The sequence below is a fragment of the Musca autumnalis genome, unplaced genomic scaffold (assembly GCF_047663935.1).
Source record: "Musca autumnalis isolate F117 unplaced genomic scaffold, ASM4766393v1 scaffold_5, whole genome shotgun sequence".
NCBI lineage: Eukaryota > Metazoa > Arthropoda > Insecta > Diptera > Muscidae > Musca > Musca autumnalis.
Genome location: NW_027412088.1, coordinates 200,213,081 through 200,232,204, shown reverse-complemented (window position 1 = coordinate 200,232,204; position 19,124 = coordinate 200,213,081). Strand labels below are relative to the sequence as shown.

General features: G+C 33.8%; 2 protein-coding genes and 1 non-coding gene across 4 annotated transcripts in view; 2 read left to right on the top strand and 1 right to left on the bottom strand.

The window, feature by feature from the left end:
* LOC141387156 (transmembrane protein 186) overlaps positions 1-19,124 on the top strand; it is a 126,021-nt gene that overhangs the window by 60,527 nt on the left and 46,370 nt on the right. The window lies entirely within an intron of this gene.
* Positions 1,460-1,541, top strand: TRNAS-UGA (transfer RNA serine (anticodon UGA)). The gene has a single exon. It is a non-coding gene; the product is annotated as a tRNA-Ser (tRNA).
* l(2)k09913 (transmembrane protein 53-like lethal (2) k09913) lies at positions 2,694-17,501 on the bottom strand. 2 transcript variants are annotated; one of them, XM_073956384.1, is made up of 6 exons: positions 17,247-17,501; positions 16,353-16,567; positions 15,870-15,985; positions 10,081-10,196; positions 3,451-3,885; positions 2,694-3,388 (listed from the first exon to the last, which is right to left on the bottom strand). In XM_073956384.1, the coding sequence occupies exons 2-6, from the start codon at positions 16,552-16,554 to the stop codon at positions 3,067-3,069; spliced, it is 1,191 nt and encodes a 396-aa protein (XP_073812485.1). In that variant the 5' UTR covers positions 16,555-16,567; positions 17,247-17,501; the 3' UTR covers positions 2,694-3,066. The 2 variants fall into 2 exon arrangements, with proteins under 2 accessions (XP_073812485.1, XP_073812487.1); XM_073956386.1 differs by lacking the exons at positions 15,870-15,985; positions 16,353-16,567 and having other exon boundaries at positions 17,247-17,485.

Sequence of the window (19,124 nt, the reverse complement as noted above, 5' to 3'; positions counted from 1 at the left end):
AACGACATGAAATTAAGGCTTTGGCGTATTTACACCAAAACAAGTCATTTACATTGTCAATTCCATATGACATCTGTTAAATAAGTGACAAAACATTTTTTAAAGGGCTGTTTACACCATCTATCAATGTCATATGAGCTGTCATTTCTTTCACCCATTCGACATTCTCTATTGCTCTGTTCCTTTACGAGCCTGAGGTTACCATTTCTTACCATTTTTAACCTGTAAACTTTTAATAGCATACAATTTATATGATAGCAGTTTACCACTTTTGCCATTTTCTGCCACTGTTACCATTTTTAAAAGTAAAGGAACAGACCATATGTTTGTCAAAATTGACGTCATCCATACAACTTTCAATTTGTGCGTTCATACCTACAAGTGTTATTATCGTATGACATAACCTATAAATATAAAAACAGATGTTTTTGTCTTTGTTTACATTTATTGTTGAGTTGCAAATTTGCGCAAATTTTAATTTTGGTTGAAGGAAAATAAATATCTAGCATGTTTGTTGTGGTAGAATATGTTTTTGGGGTTATAGAGGCATTCATGTTTTTTCCACAAAACAATCATTTCCAAGACTGCTTCTTTCGACCAAACGATCTGAAAATAACATTATTAACACCATTTATTTAACTTTTCTAAATATTTAAATACACATAACTTTCCATTTACTTTTTTAAAGATTTTGTTTTTCATTTTTTTTTTTTTGTTTTTTGAGAATGCCAGAAAACAGCTGATAAATTTATCTTTACATACGAGAATAGAGCGCTCCCTAAATGAAAAATTTACATATGAGTTGCCAAATCATTTTGATAGATGATAGATTTTCATAGTGGTCACACTACGTGTACAACATTCGCAGGTAGAAAATTTGACATCTCATACGACATTGATAGATGGTGTAAACAGCCCTTAAGTGATTGTGTACATCACCTTAATGCTTTGTTTACATTTACGAAATCAACTCGAATTCAACTGTCTATTTCTTTGCGTATACGTCAAATGAAAACTCATCTGAAATCAAGTATTAAGTATTAATCTGAAATCAATTGGATTTCATTTGACGTTTGAGCAATGGATTTGACAGTTGAAAACGAGTGGATTTCGTAAATGTCAACCAAGCATTATTATTAAATATTCAAACAATTATGTAGCTATGTCCCAATTTACATTAGGCGAGTTTACTTGCCGCAATTGTCAGTTTGTAGGTGAGAGAGGGTGCTGAGAGGCAAAGAGTTACCATATGCCTCACCTTTCTCTCCTACAAAATGACAATTGCCGCAAGTAAACTCGCCCAATGTAAATTGGGACTATTTTCACACCCTTTGATATTTACGTAGGCAAGTAATCGTTTTCCCCATAGAGTACTGAGTAACCATAAATTGTTGGTGTTGTTTGAATAATAAATATGGATAGTGATTACATATGTGAACAAAAACATCGATAGTCATAAGCTGCGGTGTCCGAGTGGTTAAGGAGATGGACTTGAAATCCATTGGGTTCTACCCGCACAGGTTCGAATCCTGTCCGCAGCGAATAATTTTTTTTTGTTTTTTTTTTTTTATGAAAAACGTCACTCACGGGCAATATGGAGATGAGTGTTTCCATAAAAATTGAAATTTGTTAAGAAAAAAGTTTAGATTCTGCAACAGAAAAAAGGGAACAAGTCGAGTTAAGGCACTACGTGAACAAAATTTTCTTTAATAATGTAAATTTTTCTTAAATAGCCGGACTAATTTCGGGCACGGAAACAAAATATTTTTTTAAATTGTAAATTTTCACTATGTAGCCGGCCTTTAACAAGGGAATTTTGGAACAAATTTCCTTTACCGCCAGTTTGAAACATTTTTTTTTTTCAAAAAATTGTAAGTTTCTTTTAGCAGTCGGCCTTCGGCCGGGAATTTGAAACTTTCTCCCATAGACAGGAAGCAATCTCGGGATCGGGAACTAAATTTTCTTTTAAATAAAATTTTTTCCCTAAGTAGCCGACCTTTAATAAGGGATTTTTCGGAAATTCAGAGGCCCATATCTCGGGAAGTATACATTTCCCAAACAAAAATTATGCAGCGTTGGAATCTGCATAAAAAGCACTATCTGTGGTATTTATTTCACATTTTTCCCAATACTGTCGGTAAAGGAAAGATATGCCATCTACCTGTGAAAAAAATTTCATTATTTTTATTTGAAGGTTTTAGGGCGAAACCTATAGGTGTGCGTTCAAAAATACAAAAACAAAATACATGTATTTGTTGTTGTTTTCAATTTGAAATACATGTATTTTGTTTTTGTATTTTTGAACGCACACGCAACACGCAGAGCTATAGGTTTCGCCCTTATACCTATATATTTTGTTTACTTCTTAAGGACGGTAATGCTGATCTACTATTGGGAAATTCCCATGCGGATTGTTATGAAAGCTTCTTATGCCTAACATCACGTTCAGACAACGTTTATATGACAAAATACCCTTGCCAGGTACTCATGTACCGACAGTTATTAGCCAATCCAATAATATGTGCAGACCAACAACATTTTTTGTAATCTTGTATGTGTAAATCTTCTGCCGCCAAATGTCGCCTTTATGACGCACATCATAGACCCGTCATCACAACATGTACATTATGTTGACGACAAATTTTCCTTTCCCAATACATACGACTATAAATAAATAAACATGTTTTCCTCGATTTCTTTTTATAATATTGATATATTATTTTTATCTGCCTTCAAAAAGAAGTACATAAAATTATCAAACGCAAATGTTTATACATATTACTAAAATAATACAATTATCATTCATTTCAAACTTTTTTCCTCTTTTCGTTTTAAAAAAGGCCGGCTTTGATGAAAACATTCAATTGGGAAACAACTAACAATCGGAGAAAGATTTTAAAAGTTTCTTCTTTCCAAGAAGAAGGAAATTAACAATTAGGGAATAGAAAAAAATTCGTTCGTTTCACAAATCTGACCACATATACACACAGACACACATAAAACATGGAGTAGACAAGAAAAACAATGGGTCTACAACATAAAGCTGGGTGTAATGACTTTAATAATTTACAATTTAGCTCTGGTCTTAACACCAATAGCCTCTAGAACACCACATTCTTCCAAATGTTTGTATAATATATCCAAATATTCATCACGATGTTTAATAATGTGGGCAGCATGTTGTGACTTTTTCCAACATTTGAAGGTTACTTTAATATTGGCACGTTCCCAATTTTCACGTACCGCCTGATTGGAGGCAGGTGGGCCAATGGGATCATTGTCGGAAACAAAGAACAGGGCGGGTTGTTTCAATATGGTTGAGTGGAACATTTGGCTGGAACGCATGTAATGTATGGTTGCTTGATTGTGGAATGTTTTCAAGTGATAACTGCAAAAAGAAAGTGGGGATCGTTTTAAAAATATTCCAAAAAGATTATTTTTTGTACTCACAGTGTATAGTTTCTAAGGGCATTTTGCATGCTTTGATTTTTGGGAAATATGGATTTGGGTACACCAACCGGAATTTCCGTAATATCAGCAGCACTGTCCCAAATTTGACAAACAATACGATCAAGTATGTGTTTGTAACGTTCCATATCCCGTGACATTTGTAACATTATTTCACCCATTTGATAGGCTCCCACGGAAAACCCATGAACCACAATGGGTGCATAGGATTTATTGTTTTCCAAAAATTTAATAGTTTCTGATGCCACCACTTGGGTACCCTTAACGGGCCACAACAATTGCCAAGGGGTTATGTGCACCACCATAACATCAAAACCCAATTCTGTATAAATTTCGGCATATTTTTTTAAGTGTTTCTGTTTTGCCATCAACCACGCCATCATTAAGACCAAAGGATTTCCAGTGGGTTTTTTGAATCTAGAAAAAAGGAAAAAAAAAAAAACGTTTTGTAAATAAAGCTTAAATAATCGTCTAAATAAAGATTAGGATAAAAAACGAACCCATTGCAATATTTTTATTGAAAAATATATATCAAATAAGTATAGGGCAAATATCGGGAGAATCATGTCATTGTAAAGGTAGTCTTAGTCTGAAACGTATGGTCTGTTCCAGAACTGCAGGAATCCCATAATGTTTACTATTTTTTCGATAACCTAAAGGAAAAATTGTTAGCGTAGTAAAAATTTGTAGATTCTTGCATGTTATGGATCATGCATTTCTCTTCAAATAAAGACGCTTAATGGCGTTCTCTTAAAAAGCTCTTTCTTTCTTATTTTACGTTTCTGTAATCTTTGGTTAGTCTTTTTTTTTAAATTTGATGTGCTAGCAATGTTCGACATTTCGCAAAAGATTGCGATTAAAAACTTAAGGGAACAGAGCTAATGTATAAAATGTTGATTAAAATAGCAATGGTTTATTAGATAAAGTCCATTGTCCGAATTAATTTGATGCAAATCTCTGTCAAACAAATCGATATCACGATAGTAAACGCTAATCTAAACGTACCATATTTACCCAGATTTGTTTGAGATAAAATGTATTAGATCATCTGTAAAAAATATAATACACGCCAAATGAAATTATTATTATGATAATCAAGTCTAATGTAAACGTAGCATTAATCTGTAACATTCTCCCATACGTTTTTCATCATTCAACTGTCTTTTTTTTATTTACATCACATCTTCTATTGTTTGGCAAAGCCGTGAGATTAACCGGCTTAGTTGAACAACAATGGTAATGTAAACGTAGTCTTAGTCTGTGACATAATTTGTCTAAAACCGGAGATTCTCCGGAAAAAACAAGGATAATGTGAACGTAGTCTTAGTCTGTAACATTTACATCACCTCTTCCGTTCAACTGTCAATTCCTTTGCGTATACGTCAAATGAAAACTCATCTGAAATCCATTGGATTTCGTTTGACGTTTAATCAATGGAATTGACAGTTGAAACCGAGTGGATTTCGTAAATGTAAACCAAGCATAAGTCTTTGTCTGTAACATAATTTGGCAAAAACCGTGAGATTCTCCCGTTTAACTGAAAAAAAAAACAAGGCTAGTGTAAACGTAGGCTTAGTCTTTAACATACTCCCATATGTTTTTCTTCATTCAGCTCTCTTTATACCACTGTTGGGCAGAAATGCTCGGCCTCACACACAAAAGTGTAAAAAATACATGAGTCTCTCGCAATTTGCCCACCATTGCTTTATACCCTCAGCATTTATGCTAACAAGGTGAAAGTGTACATATATCATACGGGCAAAATGTGCCTCATCGCCATTATTTAATGGTTAATGGTTTTAGACCCCAAGTATGTTTGGACGAAATGTGTTTCAGGCAATTTGGAGTGTATTGAGCAATGTCCGTCCGTCTGTCTGGCTGGCTGGAGCGCACGATAACTCTCGAAGGGATGAACCGATTCGGTTCAAATATTGGCTTTCGTAATATTTTGCCCAAACTTAGTATAAGTTCGAAGATGGGCTATATCGGTCCACTCCTTCCGGTACCTCCCCCACAAAAGTTCGAAAATGTTCGGAAAATTTGTGCGCACGATAGCTCTTGAAGGGAGTAACCGAATTGGTCCATACTTTGCCCATCGTAAAATGTGTACCAGACTTAGATAATGTTTCAATATAGACTCAATCGGCCCACTCTTTCCCACACAAAATTTTGGAAAAGTTCAGTTTAGGGCCATCTCTCGAATCGCTCTAATTTTTGTTTAAGCCACTTGTATTCACTGCCCTCCATACGACGGTACAAGTTTCATTAGGGGCAAGTCCATACTTCCTGAGAAAATAGCCTGAAAGTTCCAAAAAAAACCCCTATGACACCGTGTGAGGTGGTTGGAGCGCAAAATAACTCTCGAACGGATCTACCGATTCCGTCCAAAATACGGCTTTAGTAATATTTTGTCCAAACATAGTTTAAGTTTGAAAATAAGCCATATCGGTCCACTCCTTCAGGTACCTCCCCCACAAAAGTTCAAAAATGTTCGGAAAAATTGTTCGTACGGTAACTCTTGAAGGGAGTGGCCGAATTGGTCTATACTTTACACATCCTAATATATCTACCAGATATAGATCAGGTTCAAATATGGACTATATTTGTCCACTCCATCCGGTACCTCCTACACAAAATTTCGGATAAGTTCACTTTAAGACCTAATATGGAATCACTTTGATTTTTGTTGAAGCAACTTGCATTCGCTGCCTCAATTACGATGATAAACGTTTTTTCAGGGGCAAGTCCATACTTCTGGAGCAAACGTACCGAAGGGTGTAAAAACCCCGAATGGCACCATATGTAGTGGCTGGAGATCCACTTCCATAATGGTCAATGTAGATCCATTACTTTTAGTATCTCATCCGCAAAACTTTTGATCTCTACTCCTAATGAACATTTTTGTCGGTTCAAATTCCCAAAATTTTAAAAAACCCCTAAATTTTTTTTGGGAAAAAACTGTTTTGATATATACATGCTGAGGGTATATCTCTGTCGGCAAAGCCGACTGATACTTTTTTACTTGTTTTTATTTACATCACATCTTCCGTTATTCGGTGAAACCATGAAATCCTCCTGTTTAATTGAAAAATAAGGCTAATAGCTAATTTAGATTAGCTATAAATCCTCAACTGGATTTAATAAATCCAGTAAAAATCTCATTGCATTTAGATATACCTTTGGAGGATTTAAATGGTAGTCAGCTGATTTTTGTTCATAGAATAATTACCAACAATTACCAGCCCATCCGATCGAATTTGAAACGTCAGAAGTTGTTGTAAATTGAATTCGTCTCAAAAAACATACGCACATTATAGCTTCGTTCCAGTACTTTTTTAATGGTAAAATGTTCAAAAGAGAAAACGGTCAAAAATGAGTTCAACGCACACATTTTTCCAAAATGTACGGGAACGGAAAAATGGCAGAAACGTCAAAAAATCTGGAACAAATGTCAAAGTCGGTGTGTCAGCGAATCGGAAGCCGGCAAACAAGTTGCACAGTTTTGTCTTGTAAAAAGTTTCTAAAGAGAAAGCTATACAGTGCCACTTTTGTTCAAAGAGAAGTGAAAATTTTGCAACATTTTTGGTGTACAGGAACGCATTTCGGCGAAATATGTTCAAAATGTGTTAAATGTGTAAAAACTTTTTAGTTCTGGAACGAAGCTTATGCTACTAATGCTAACTAATGAGCAAATAAAGAATTATTTTATCGTTTAGACATCGTAAATATCAGTCTTGCTTGATTAAAATCAACTTTGTATACCCAGCAAAATTTTATGGAAGTGGTTCCATGAGATGCCATGATTTCACTGGATCTTTTGCATTGGTTCAAATGAAGTCGTGAAATATCCGATCTTTTCATCAGCATTTGAACCCATTCGAAGGAAGTCGTGAAAGATCCGATCGTTTCATCAGCATTTGAACCAATTCAAAGGAAGTCGTGATAGATCCGATCTTTTCCTTAGCATTTGAACCCATTCCATCGATCCAATAGAGATGAATTTTGTGTTTTTATTTTTACACATGTATATATTCTTTTATTTATCTAAATATATAAATTTAAAGCAATGTAAGATTTATTATGCTAGGAAGTCCCAATCATTGAGCTAAAAGTAGAGTCGGACTGCACTCTTTGGTATTAGTCGTGTTCCTTTACGTGCCTGAGGTTACCATTTTTTACCCGCAAAGTGTTTCCTTACTTTTAAAAGCATACAATTTATATGAGAGCAGTTCACCACTTTTACCATTTTTGCAACAATTACCATTTTTAAAAGTAAAGGAACAGACCAATTATAAAAGTTTCCTTGCCTGCTCTAGAGAACCCTGCTCAACAAGTCCATTTGTAGATCCCTACAAAACAACAAACATTTCCAAAACGTTGTAAAATAAAATTCACGGAATAGTAGTCTGCAGTTGGAGTCAATGTCGAAATCTGCACAGATGGGAAGTAAAATCCTTTTGTAAGATGAATCAAAACCTGTTGCGGAGGAAGTAAACTCTGTTGCGTGCAGCGGCGGTGTTTAGACTGCAACAGCTGGGACGGCCGGAAGTCAAGTTTCTCACTTAAATTTACAACCTGTCGCTCAAACACATCGTTCCCGAAGTCTGGAAAATAGGCCAGCTACTGAAGCCCGAAAAGGATGCCAGCAAAGGTGAATCTTACAAACCGATTTCGCTTTTGTCGCCCGTAGCAAGGACCCTTGTGGCTATAGTTCTTCCAGCATCAGAAATAACTTTCCAGTTGCCGATCAATAGCATAGGATCCGTAAGCAGCACAACAACTGCGCTGAAGACCATCTCCATCTCCATATTAGCAGAGGACTCACTCAGAGCAAGCCGTGCTCATAATCTAGAAAGAGAAGTCTAACGTTACAATAGAGAACCTCTAGATCAACAAGCCTTTCAACCAGGTTTAAGTAGCATTCACACGAATGCAGTCGCAGATGCCATAAACAACTGTCGTGTGAATGCGGTCCTTGGAGAACATCCACCATCTATCGCAGCTGAGAAGCGCCAGCTGTCAGGACAAACCAGAGTAGTTTTGGGTCAATACGCTCGGGATGGTGCAGCCGTCAAAATTCCTATAGGGCAAGTACTGATGACACCGTGGAAAACATCTGCCCAGCATACAGCACAGGCCCCCACCACACACTGCTCCTTTTCAATTGCCCTACCAATCCTGCTAAGAAACTTAAGTTTGCATCTTTGTGGTTACAAAAAATATAAATAGCGAAATAGCCACATTCTTACGACTGATAGACCCAGAGTCAGATTAAGCAGAAAAACGAGAATACATACAAACATACTACTACTACTACTACTAACTACTGTTCCAACAACGAGAACAAACTGCAATTATAGATGTAAACTTTATGATGATAAATAAATTATAGTTATTTCATTAATTCCTTTGAATTAATAAAATAAAAAAAATGAAAATCATTTTCAATACAGCATTTTCCATTTTCCGAACAAGACGTGAAAATTACATGCCAAAGGGTTGGTGAAAATGACATGCCAAAGATTAGTGAAAGTGCTATTCTTGGGAATTGGTTAAGATGGCATGCCAAAGGATTGGTATAGATACCATGCCAAAGGATTGGTATAGATGCCATGCCAAAGAATTGTTGAAGATGTCATTCCATCGAGTTAGTAAAGATGACATGCTTAGGATCTGAAAATGAATTGCATCTTTTGGGGGTCACGCTCTTGTAAAAAGAATGAGTGAAGATGCTGAAAAAATGACATTCCATTTCACTTGCACCCATTCTTGAATAGCATCTTTGGCATCGAACATTTTGCTGGGTATCAAAGCAAATTTGATTTTTTCGCCTTGTTTACAAATTTTGACATTTTAAATTATTTTTGTTATAGAAATTCACCGACGCATCTACCTTGTTTCTTGTGCTAGCTTTTTGTATTTTCTAGCAACATCTTGCAAAAAAAAAACAGAGTTGTATTCGAGGATTTATGCCGGATTTAAAACAAATCCACTAATGCGAGGATTTATTTCTGAAATAAATATAAAAAATAAACCCTGATAATGCGCTAAATCCGGCTAATGATGTCATATCTAAATGGCCCTTAATGCAAACATATGATTAGTCTGAAACATTCTCCCATGTTTTTTTATACAACTCTGTTATTTTTATCATCACATCTTCCGTTATTTAAAATTCTCCTGCTTAATTAAATAACAACAGAGTTTAATTGTAAGAAGGAGAGTGAGAAAAGAAATGAGGAAAATTATCAACTATCATTTCTCAGACATATTTTTATGTCAACAACATTTTCACAGTGTGGCATGAGAACGACAATGTCAACGTACGTTCTCGTTGTAGGTGTCCTGCAAAACAAAACAAACGTATTTTCTCGTTTTGTCAACCGTTATTTACATCAATCAATTGATAAGTCACTTTTCATGATTTTTTCATGTTGTAAACATTGATCTCTGAAACAACTGTTACAGGCATTTCTTGTTGTTAACATTGCGCTCTGAATGACAACAGAGAACAATATGAAGTTAGGCAATCATATGATTAAATCTTTAACAAAAAGAACTTAAAACTTTAATAATTATAAAAATTTATATTATATATTTTCATCTACTTACTCCAATGAATTGCTATCCACTTCACTCTTGAATGGCTCATTTGTGTAGAGTGTCATATTTTTGGTTATTTCCTTTGAAGAAATAAAACGGTGATTTTTCAAAGGCGCCATGGCGTTCTAAAAAAAGAAGAAGAAACAAATTAAACAAAGATCACAAAATATGTAAAAAATACAATTTCAAAACATCTACATGCAGTAAGTGAAGATTTTTACTGTTTAATTTACAATGAGTAAAAAATATAAGAAGAACAAGAAAAAAGCCTCACGGACAGTAAAAACGCTTTAGCTTTTGTTGTTCAATTGTTACTAATTTCAATAAATTGCCTGAGCACTGGCAACAGGTGCTAATGCCTATAAAAGTGCAACTACTAGACGGTGGCGGTATTTTATTTTTGAACTGATAACAAATCAAAGATTAAAAAAAGAAAAAAACATAGACGTAGACCAAACAAGATTACAGAAAAAACCAAACATTAAACAAATTAGATAAGCATAACTTTAGCAACGATTATCCATGATAGTGGTAAATTGATTGCCAATAATTGTCACTGTTGTTGACTGCATTGATGTCAAAGTTCACAAACAAAAAACACTTACACAATAATTTGTTCTAATTAATTGATATAATTTATAAACAATAACTAAACCAATACAAATATAAATATATTCTTTCATTTTTCTTAATTTTAATTATTTTAAAAAAGAAAGAAAAAAAAACCAAAAAAAATTTCAAGACCACTTAAATTCTAAATCACAACTATTCTTGGAGAAAACTAGAGAAATAATGGAAAGCAATTTGTGAGTCGTTTCATGTGCCCATCAAATTGACTGACTGTGGGCTATTATTTACATCATCATCGTCATGATCATCATAGCTTTTCAAAAACAAAAAAAAAATGTGGCAGCCAATAAAAGCTAGCTTTGAGCTAAGATAGTCAGAATAGAGGCTAGGCGGGGGCCATAAACATCTCCACTATGAAAAGGGGAATGGTAGTGGGCTCCACACGTTTGCCTCAATTAAATAGTTTATTTTTGAATTATCATAACAATAGTTGATGGTGGATGATGGAGACAATAATGGGGGGTGCTGCCAAAACAGTAGCAAGCCAAAATAAAAGAGACACAGGGAGCAAACAAATGCCAGGTCCCACCATATTGGACAATAATTTTTCTATGCTAAACTCAATTTTAAACACCTGCTTAAAACATTTCTAGAATATCAATTAGAAAAATGATGATAATTATTATGTTTTAATTATACATAAGTCACAGTTAGTTCATAATGGCACCACCCTGTATTTTTTAAGCTTCAATCAACAAAATTTCACAAAAAAAGCAAAAAAAAAAACACACACACATAAAATAAACAAAGGTAATTTGATATTTTTTGTAAACCGCACAAAAGATCACCCTCTTACATTATGCCCTCCCAAGCCCTGACCATCACGTTACTTTCTTTTTATGTTGAATGATAGTTAACAATTTTTTTCTGAGAACAAAACGTGCCATGGTCGATCAGATCTTTTCGCATATAAACCAGCAATCGGCACACAACATGAACAATTTGAGCAAACACTGTTGTTAGTGCAGGGTTTTTCAATTAGTGAGGCGAGAGAGAAGCTCTCTTTGCTTGCTCGCGAGTAAAGGGCTGCGGAATGTTGATATAAACCATTGATGTCAACGCCTGCACGTTGTCGTAGCAACAGAGAATAAGGAATTCAAATGAGAGCTATGCCAGCCGTTGTTTAACAAAGAGACATTACTCTCCCATCAATTCTCTCTCATTTATTTTGGACATCAATGATATAAACAGAAGAATGAACTTATTTTTAGAAGAGAGGAGAGTATTGGATGCGTATACAGAAGGAAAATGAATGACATATTTTACGGAATTTTTTCTATACGAAAAGCTTCACTATTGTGAATTTCTTCTATACGAAAAACTTCACTATCGCGAATTTTTTCTATACGAAAAACTTCACTATCGCGAATTTTTTCTATACGAAAAACTTCACTATCGCGAATTTTTTCTATACGAAAAACTTCACTATCGCGAATTTTTTCTATACGAAAAACTTCACTATCGCGAATTTTTTCTATACGAAAAACTTCACTATCGCGAATTTTTTCTATACGAAAAACTTCACTATCGCGAATTTTTTCTATACGAAAAACTTCACTATCGCGAATTTTTTCTATACGAAAAACTTCACTATCGCGAATTTTTTCTATACGAAAAACTTCACTATCGCGAATTTTTTCTATACGAAAAACTTCACTATCGCGAATTTTTTCTATACGAAAAACTTCACTATGGTGAATTTTTTCTATACGAAAAACTTCACTATGGTGAATTTTTTCTATACGAAAAACTTCACTATGGTGAATTTTTTCTATACGAAAAACTTCACTATGGTGAATTTTTTCTATACGAAAAACTTCACTATGGTGAATTTTTTCTATACGAAAAACTTCACTAGGGTGAATTGTTTTCTATACGAAAAACTTCACTAGGGTGAATTGTTTTCTATACGAAAAATTTCACTAGGGTGAATTGTTTTCTATACGAAAAATTTCACTAGGGTGAATTGTTTTCTATACGAAAAACTTCACTAGGGTGAATTGTTTTCTATACGAAAAACTTCACTAGGGTGAATTGTTTTCTATACGAAAAACTTCACTAGGGTGAATTGTTTTCTATACGAAAAACTTCACTAGGGTGAATTGTTTTCTATACGAAAAACTTCACTAGGGTGAATTGTTTTCTATACGAAAAACTTCACTAGGGTGAATTGTTTTCTATACGAAAAACTTCACTAGGGTGAATTGTTTTCTATACGAAAAACTTCACTAGGGTGAATTGTTTTCTATACGAAAAACTTCACTAGGGTGAATTGTTTTCTATACGAAAAACTTCACTAGGGTGAATTGTTTTCTATACGAAAAACTTCACTAGGGTGAATTGTTTTCTATACGAAAAACTTCACTAGGGTGAATTGTTTTCTATACGAAAAACTTCACTAGGGTGAATTGTTTTCTATACGAAAAACTTCACTAGGGTGAATTGTTTTCTATACGAAAAACTTCACTAGGGTGAATTGTTTTCTATACGAAAAACTTCACTAGGGTGAATTGTTTTCTATACGAAAAACTTCACTAGGGTGAATTGTTTTCTATACGAAAAACTTCACTAGGGTGAATTGTTTTCTATACGAAAAACTTCACTAGGGTGAATTGTTTTCTATACGAAAAACTTCACTAGGGTGAATTGTTTTCTATACGAAAAACTTCACTAGGGTGAATTGTTTTCTATACGAAAAACTTCACTAGGGTGAATTGTTTTCTATACGAAAAACTTCACTAGGGTGAATTGTTTTCTATACGAAAAACTTCACTAGGGTGAATTGTTTTCTATACGAAAAACTTCACTAGGGTGAATTGTTTTCTATACGAAAAACTTCACTAGGGTGAATTGTTTTCTATACGAAAAACTTCACTAGGGTGAATTGTTTTCTATACGAAAAACTTCACTAGGGTGAATTGTTTTCTATACGAAAAACTTCACTAGGGTGAATTGTTTTCTATACGAAAAACTTCACTATGGTGAATTGTTTTCTATACGAAAAACTTCACTATGGTGAATTGTTTTCTATACGATAAACTTCACTATGGTGAATTGTTTTCTATACGAAAAACTTCACTATGGTGAATTGTTTTCTATACGATAAACTTCACTATGGTGAATTGTTTTCTATACGATAAACTTCACTATGGTGAATTGTTTTCTATACGATAAACTTCACTATGGTGAATTGTTTTCTATACGATAAACTTCACTATGGTGAATTGTTTTCTATACGATAAACTTCACTATGGTGAATTGTTTTCTATACGATAAACTTCACTATGGTGAATTGTTTTCTATACGATAAACTTCACTATGGTGAATTGTTTTCTATACGATAAACTTCACTATGGTGAATTGTTTTCTATACGATAAACTTCACTATGGTGAATTGTTTTCTATACGATAAACTTCACTATGGTGAATTGTTTTCTATACGATAAACTTCACTATGGTGAATTGTTTTCTATACGATAAACTTCACTATGGTGAATTGTTTTCTATACGATAAACTTCACTATGGTGAATTGTTTTCTATACGATAAACTTCACTATGGCGAATTGTTTTCTATACGAAAAACTTCACTATGGTGAATTGTTTTCTATACGAAAAACTTCACTATGGTGAATTGTTTTCTATACGAAAAACTTCACTATGGTGAATTGTTTTCTATACGAAAAACTTCACTAGGGTGAATTGTTTTCTATACGAAAAACTTCACAATGGTGAATTGTTTTCTATACGAAAAACTTCACAATGGTGAATTTTTTCTATACGAAAAACTTCACAATGGTGAATTGTTTTCTATACGAAAAACTTCACAATGGTGAATTGTTTTCTATACGAAAAACTTCACAATGGTGAATTGTTTTCTATACGAAAAACTTTACAATGGTGAATTTTTTCTATACGAAAAACTTTACAATGGTGAATTTTTTCTATACGAAAAATTTTCTGTACGAAAAATTTCACTATGGTGAATTTTTTCTATACGAAAAACTTCACTATGGTGATTCTTTTTTGATTTAGAGATCCCATACCTAATGCCGGAGGGTCTAGCGAAAACGCGCATATCGGTGTTCCAGGATGTCAACTGTATTATAACGGAGCCTCAGTCTTTTTCAGGCCATGATATTGAAGGGCTGGCCGACTTCCGTATTCTTCTTCTTCTGACATATGTTTCCATATGTCAATTCCACCAACTTTGGGGTGGAACTTTAAAGTGACATGAGACACTAAGTATATGTTGCCACTTTCACGGGTATTATTATGTTTCTCGGGAACTTTGTAGATTAGTTGAAATTTGTTCATGGGTATAATGTAAAATTGGGACTGTATTGGTTTGTTATTGGGTACCATCACGGTGGTAAGCCTTATAATCGACAAAGACATTGGCAATTATCGATCTGGTCTCTTGAGTCTTTTCAAGCTTATTAGCGACAGGGAGCCTGTTTACATTATATTTTTGTTGCCGGGTTAACCTTCTTTATGAGGATTTTGTATACACAATGGAATTGACGCTTGAAACCCATTGGGCTGGTTAAATACCGGTTATATATAAACGTACTATTATATAATAATATATATAAACATATTCTTTCGATAAAACACTTGGAATGTCTATATACATGCAATATAACTTACATCTACAGTGGAAAGAAAAAAGAAAACGTTATAAAAGGTTCCAAAGTGCAAATATATGTATGAAAATGTACTATACATATATAAAATGTTGATGACTACACAAAATATTTGCCGGTATTTAACAAACAAGCAAGGGAACACAGAGATAATGCTATTTTAAAATATACAATAAACAAATGACAATATTAACAACAACGTAGCACAAAATTAGGAAAGGAAGAACGCAGGCAAAAGCAGAGGAAAATCAATTAATATAAATTAAAAAAATAATAATAAAATTATAAAAAGAATTTATTTTTTCACTTATTGTGTTTCAAAACTGTTTAAGTTTGGGGCACCAATCTAATTAATTTGATTTTTTTATTTATTTTTTCCTCTGTACAAATGCAGAAATTTGCTATGCTTCGTAATTTTGAAATTTTAAAGGACCTACTGCAACACAACATCGCATGGTGCCCTTAAACGTAACTTAAACCAATTTATTAAACAAAATGTGTATAAATTATGTATTTTCGCTTACATGTGGTACAAGTCTAGAGATTTGAGTCTGCAATGGCATATTTAGGCTTGAAAAATTACGACTGGGTTGTTGTGATTGGTTCGATGCTGACAGCAGCAACCTTGATGTCATTGGACCTTGTGTATATAATTAAAAAATATATATGAATTAATAGAACTATTATTAGTAGTTTAAAATATATCCTTGATAACCAGCAATTATCCAAAAGAAGTTTTTTTACACAAACCAAGCTGGGTTTTGTGATTTTAGCTAAACAAAAACTCTCCGCCAGTTTTTTTGTTTGAAATTATCAAAGATAAATTTTAGTAACACAAACAGAAGGTTGTAGATATGACGAAGATATGTGATATTTCAAGAATTTATTCAAAATTAACGCATTCTAAATTGTTTCGGGCCCATTTGCGAGATAAATTTTGAAATTTCAGTTTATAATAACATTAACGAAAAGTTATCTCACAAATTGTTTGCCATATTATTTATTACCTATTGCCGGATTTGTTGTGGCAAAGCGCTGAGTCTTGAATCCGCTAAACGAATTTTGCATTACAGTATTGCTGGTAGCATTATAACTGTTGTTGTTGTTGTTGGCTAGAGAGGAAGTATATGCACTTGAAGTAGTCGATGTCCTAACAAAACACAAACGAGCAGGTGCCGAATTAATGGCAAGACGGGATAATGAAGCCATCGTTTCGTTCAAACTGAAAACGTAAAAAATGAAATATTTTAATAGGACCGATCAAAAGAGGTTTAAAAATATGAAACCAAAGAAATTTATTATTAGTACATCAGCAAAGGAGGGGATTAGGAGGAGATAGTAGGTGTTATTTAAGGGATCAACTACTCTAAACCTTTGTCAATTGGGCATACTAATAATTAAGACGTACTTTTAATTGGAAATAAAATTGGTTTCGTGACGCTTGACAACATTCGTCCGTCCCCCAACCCCTACTACTTCAGCATTCACGCACAAAGAATGAATTCAACTGTGGCCAGCAAATACATATATACGTATGTAACTACATAGATTTTAATATGTACATATCAATTTATATAAAAAATAAATAACTACAGTATAGAAAAAAAGACAAGCATGCATAAACAGACTTTGACCCTCGGTGTGTAATTGGAGGTAGCTATAAGGCCGTAAAATAAAGTGCAGAGGAACGAGCACAAAAAGATATACTATGGATGCAGCAGAAAAAAAAGACAATGAACTTTGGACAGGAAAAATAATTTTTTTTGCACAGACAGCATTAGAAGAATTTTTGATAATAAATAAATATACCACAATGTATTTACACTAAATAAAACAATAACAAATTAAAAGAAAAAAATATTAGCCACAAAATACATCAACAAACCAACCATTACACTTACGTGTTTTTCTTGTCTCTCCGGTTTGCTTTCCGAATTGGCGATCGTTCGAGTGGTGTTATTATTGATTTTCCGTTTTTAATTGGATTTATTTTTAATAATAATTTCTACGTTGTCTGGTTACACTTCCTTTCTCACGGCCCAATAAAAGAATACTTCTTCCTCCAAAGTCCGTCTCCTCATAAACTGCAGCACTGCAAGCAAATTGCAACTGAATACTCGGTAATCGGCCTTTAGTGGACACAAGAAAATAACCACAACATCAAACAGCTGACGAAAAGTAGGAGATATAAAGAGTATATAAATTACTAATTAGTGGGAAACGTAACGTATATAAAGTTATTGAAGTTCATCTTTTGCGGAAAATAAGTGTTCCTGTTAAATTCTTCCTGTATGTTTATTTCAGCAAAGATATGTAAACTAAAATAAACTTAAAACAAATTGTCAAACACATCTTGTCAGAGGGAATTTATTAAGGAGTTATTGTAACACGTAATGTAGACTACTTACATTAAACGGCGTTTGCACTAGAACCATGGTACAATAATACAGGTAGCATTATCATGCCAGCTGATGGTAACATAATGTGTCAATTGCATTGAATTGATGTTAAATTTTGACATCTTATGTTGCCAACAATTGCCGATGCGGCTACCTGTGTATTTGTACCATGACTAGAACCAAGATCTATTTAACAGGTCACGTAAGTAGCACAACAACAACTCTATTTTGGCCGAAAATTCTTCAATATGTCAAAATGTTTGTTTACGTTTTCATACAATTTATTCACAATAACAAAATATTTGACAGATTGAAACCAATCAGCTGGCAGTTTTACGCCACCTTATAATTTCATCATGCACTTGAACATTTTGCCGGGTTAACCTTCTTTATAAGGATTTATTTGACGTTTACGCTATGGAATTGACATTAAAACCCAAACCCACAGGGTTAATCCGGTTAAGTGACGGGGTTATACTATGTTTACATTTACGAAACCCATTCGATTTCAACTGTCAATTCCATTACTCAAACGTCAAATGAAATCCAATCGATTTCAGATGAGTTTTTATTTGACGTATACACAAAGGAATTGACAGATGAAATCGAGTGGGTTTCGTAAATGTAAACATAGTATTAGCTAAATAATGCCACGTTTGCATTCGAGCTTTTTCTTTGAGGATTTGTTTGACCTATACAATGGATTGGACAGTTGAAACCATGGCACAATAATACAGGTACAGCGGCAAAAACAGCTGATCTTCATACCAGTTGTCAAAATGCATTATTGTGAATAAAATCACATATAAAATGTAAACAAGCAATTCACAGTAATGCGTTATTGTGAGCAAATTTGACGTTTGGTATGATTTCATGTAACACCTTCTTATTCCACCATGGTTGAAACCCACTGTACTTACTAAATCCACAGTACGTTTACATGTACTGTAAGACTATTTTTCGTTGAATCTTCATTATTAAAGTAAAATAATGATGAAAACGCTTTTTTTTTGGCGTTAAATGTCAAGTCTTTGTTAAACAAGTTTGTTTGTATATTCCAAATGATATACGGATAGGAAGATATATGTGAGTTATGGGTGCAATGATTCGCACACCCGCCACCAACATCACGTTTTCAATGGTGGTCCCATATCACTGAGCTAATATGAATCGGGTTGCACTCATTGATAAGTAGGAAGTTTCACTTGTCCCTTCGGGGTTGTTTTTGTTAACATATGTACATATGTATTTATATATGATTCATAATTCCAAGTCTAGTTTTACTTAACGGTTCATTTAACTTCTTTTCTTTATACATAAATTTGTATACACTATTTATATTACTATATTTTGGCGTAGGAACTCTTCTTATGAATATTG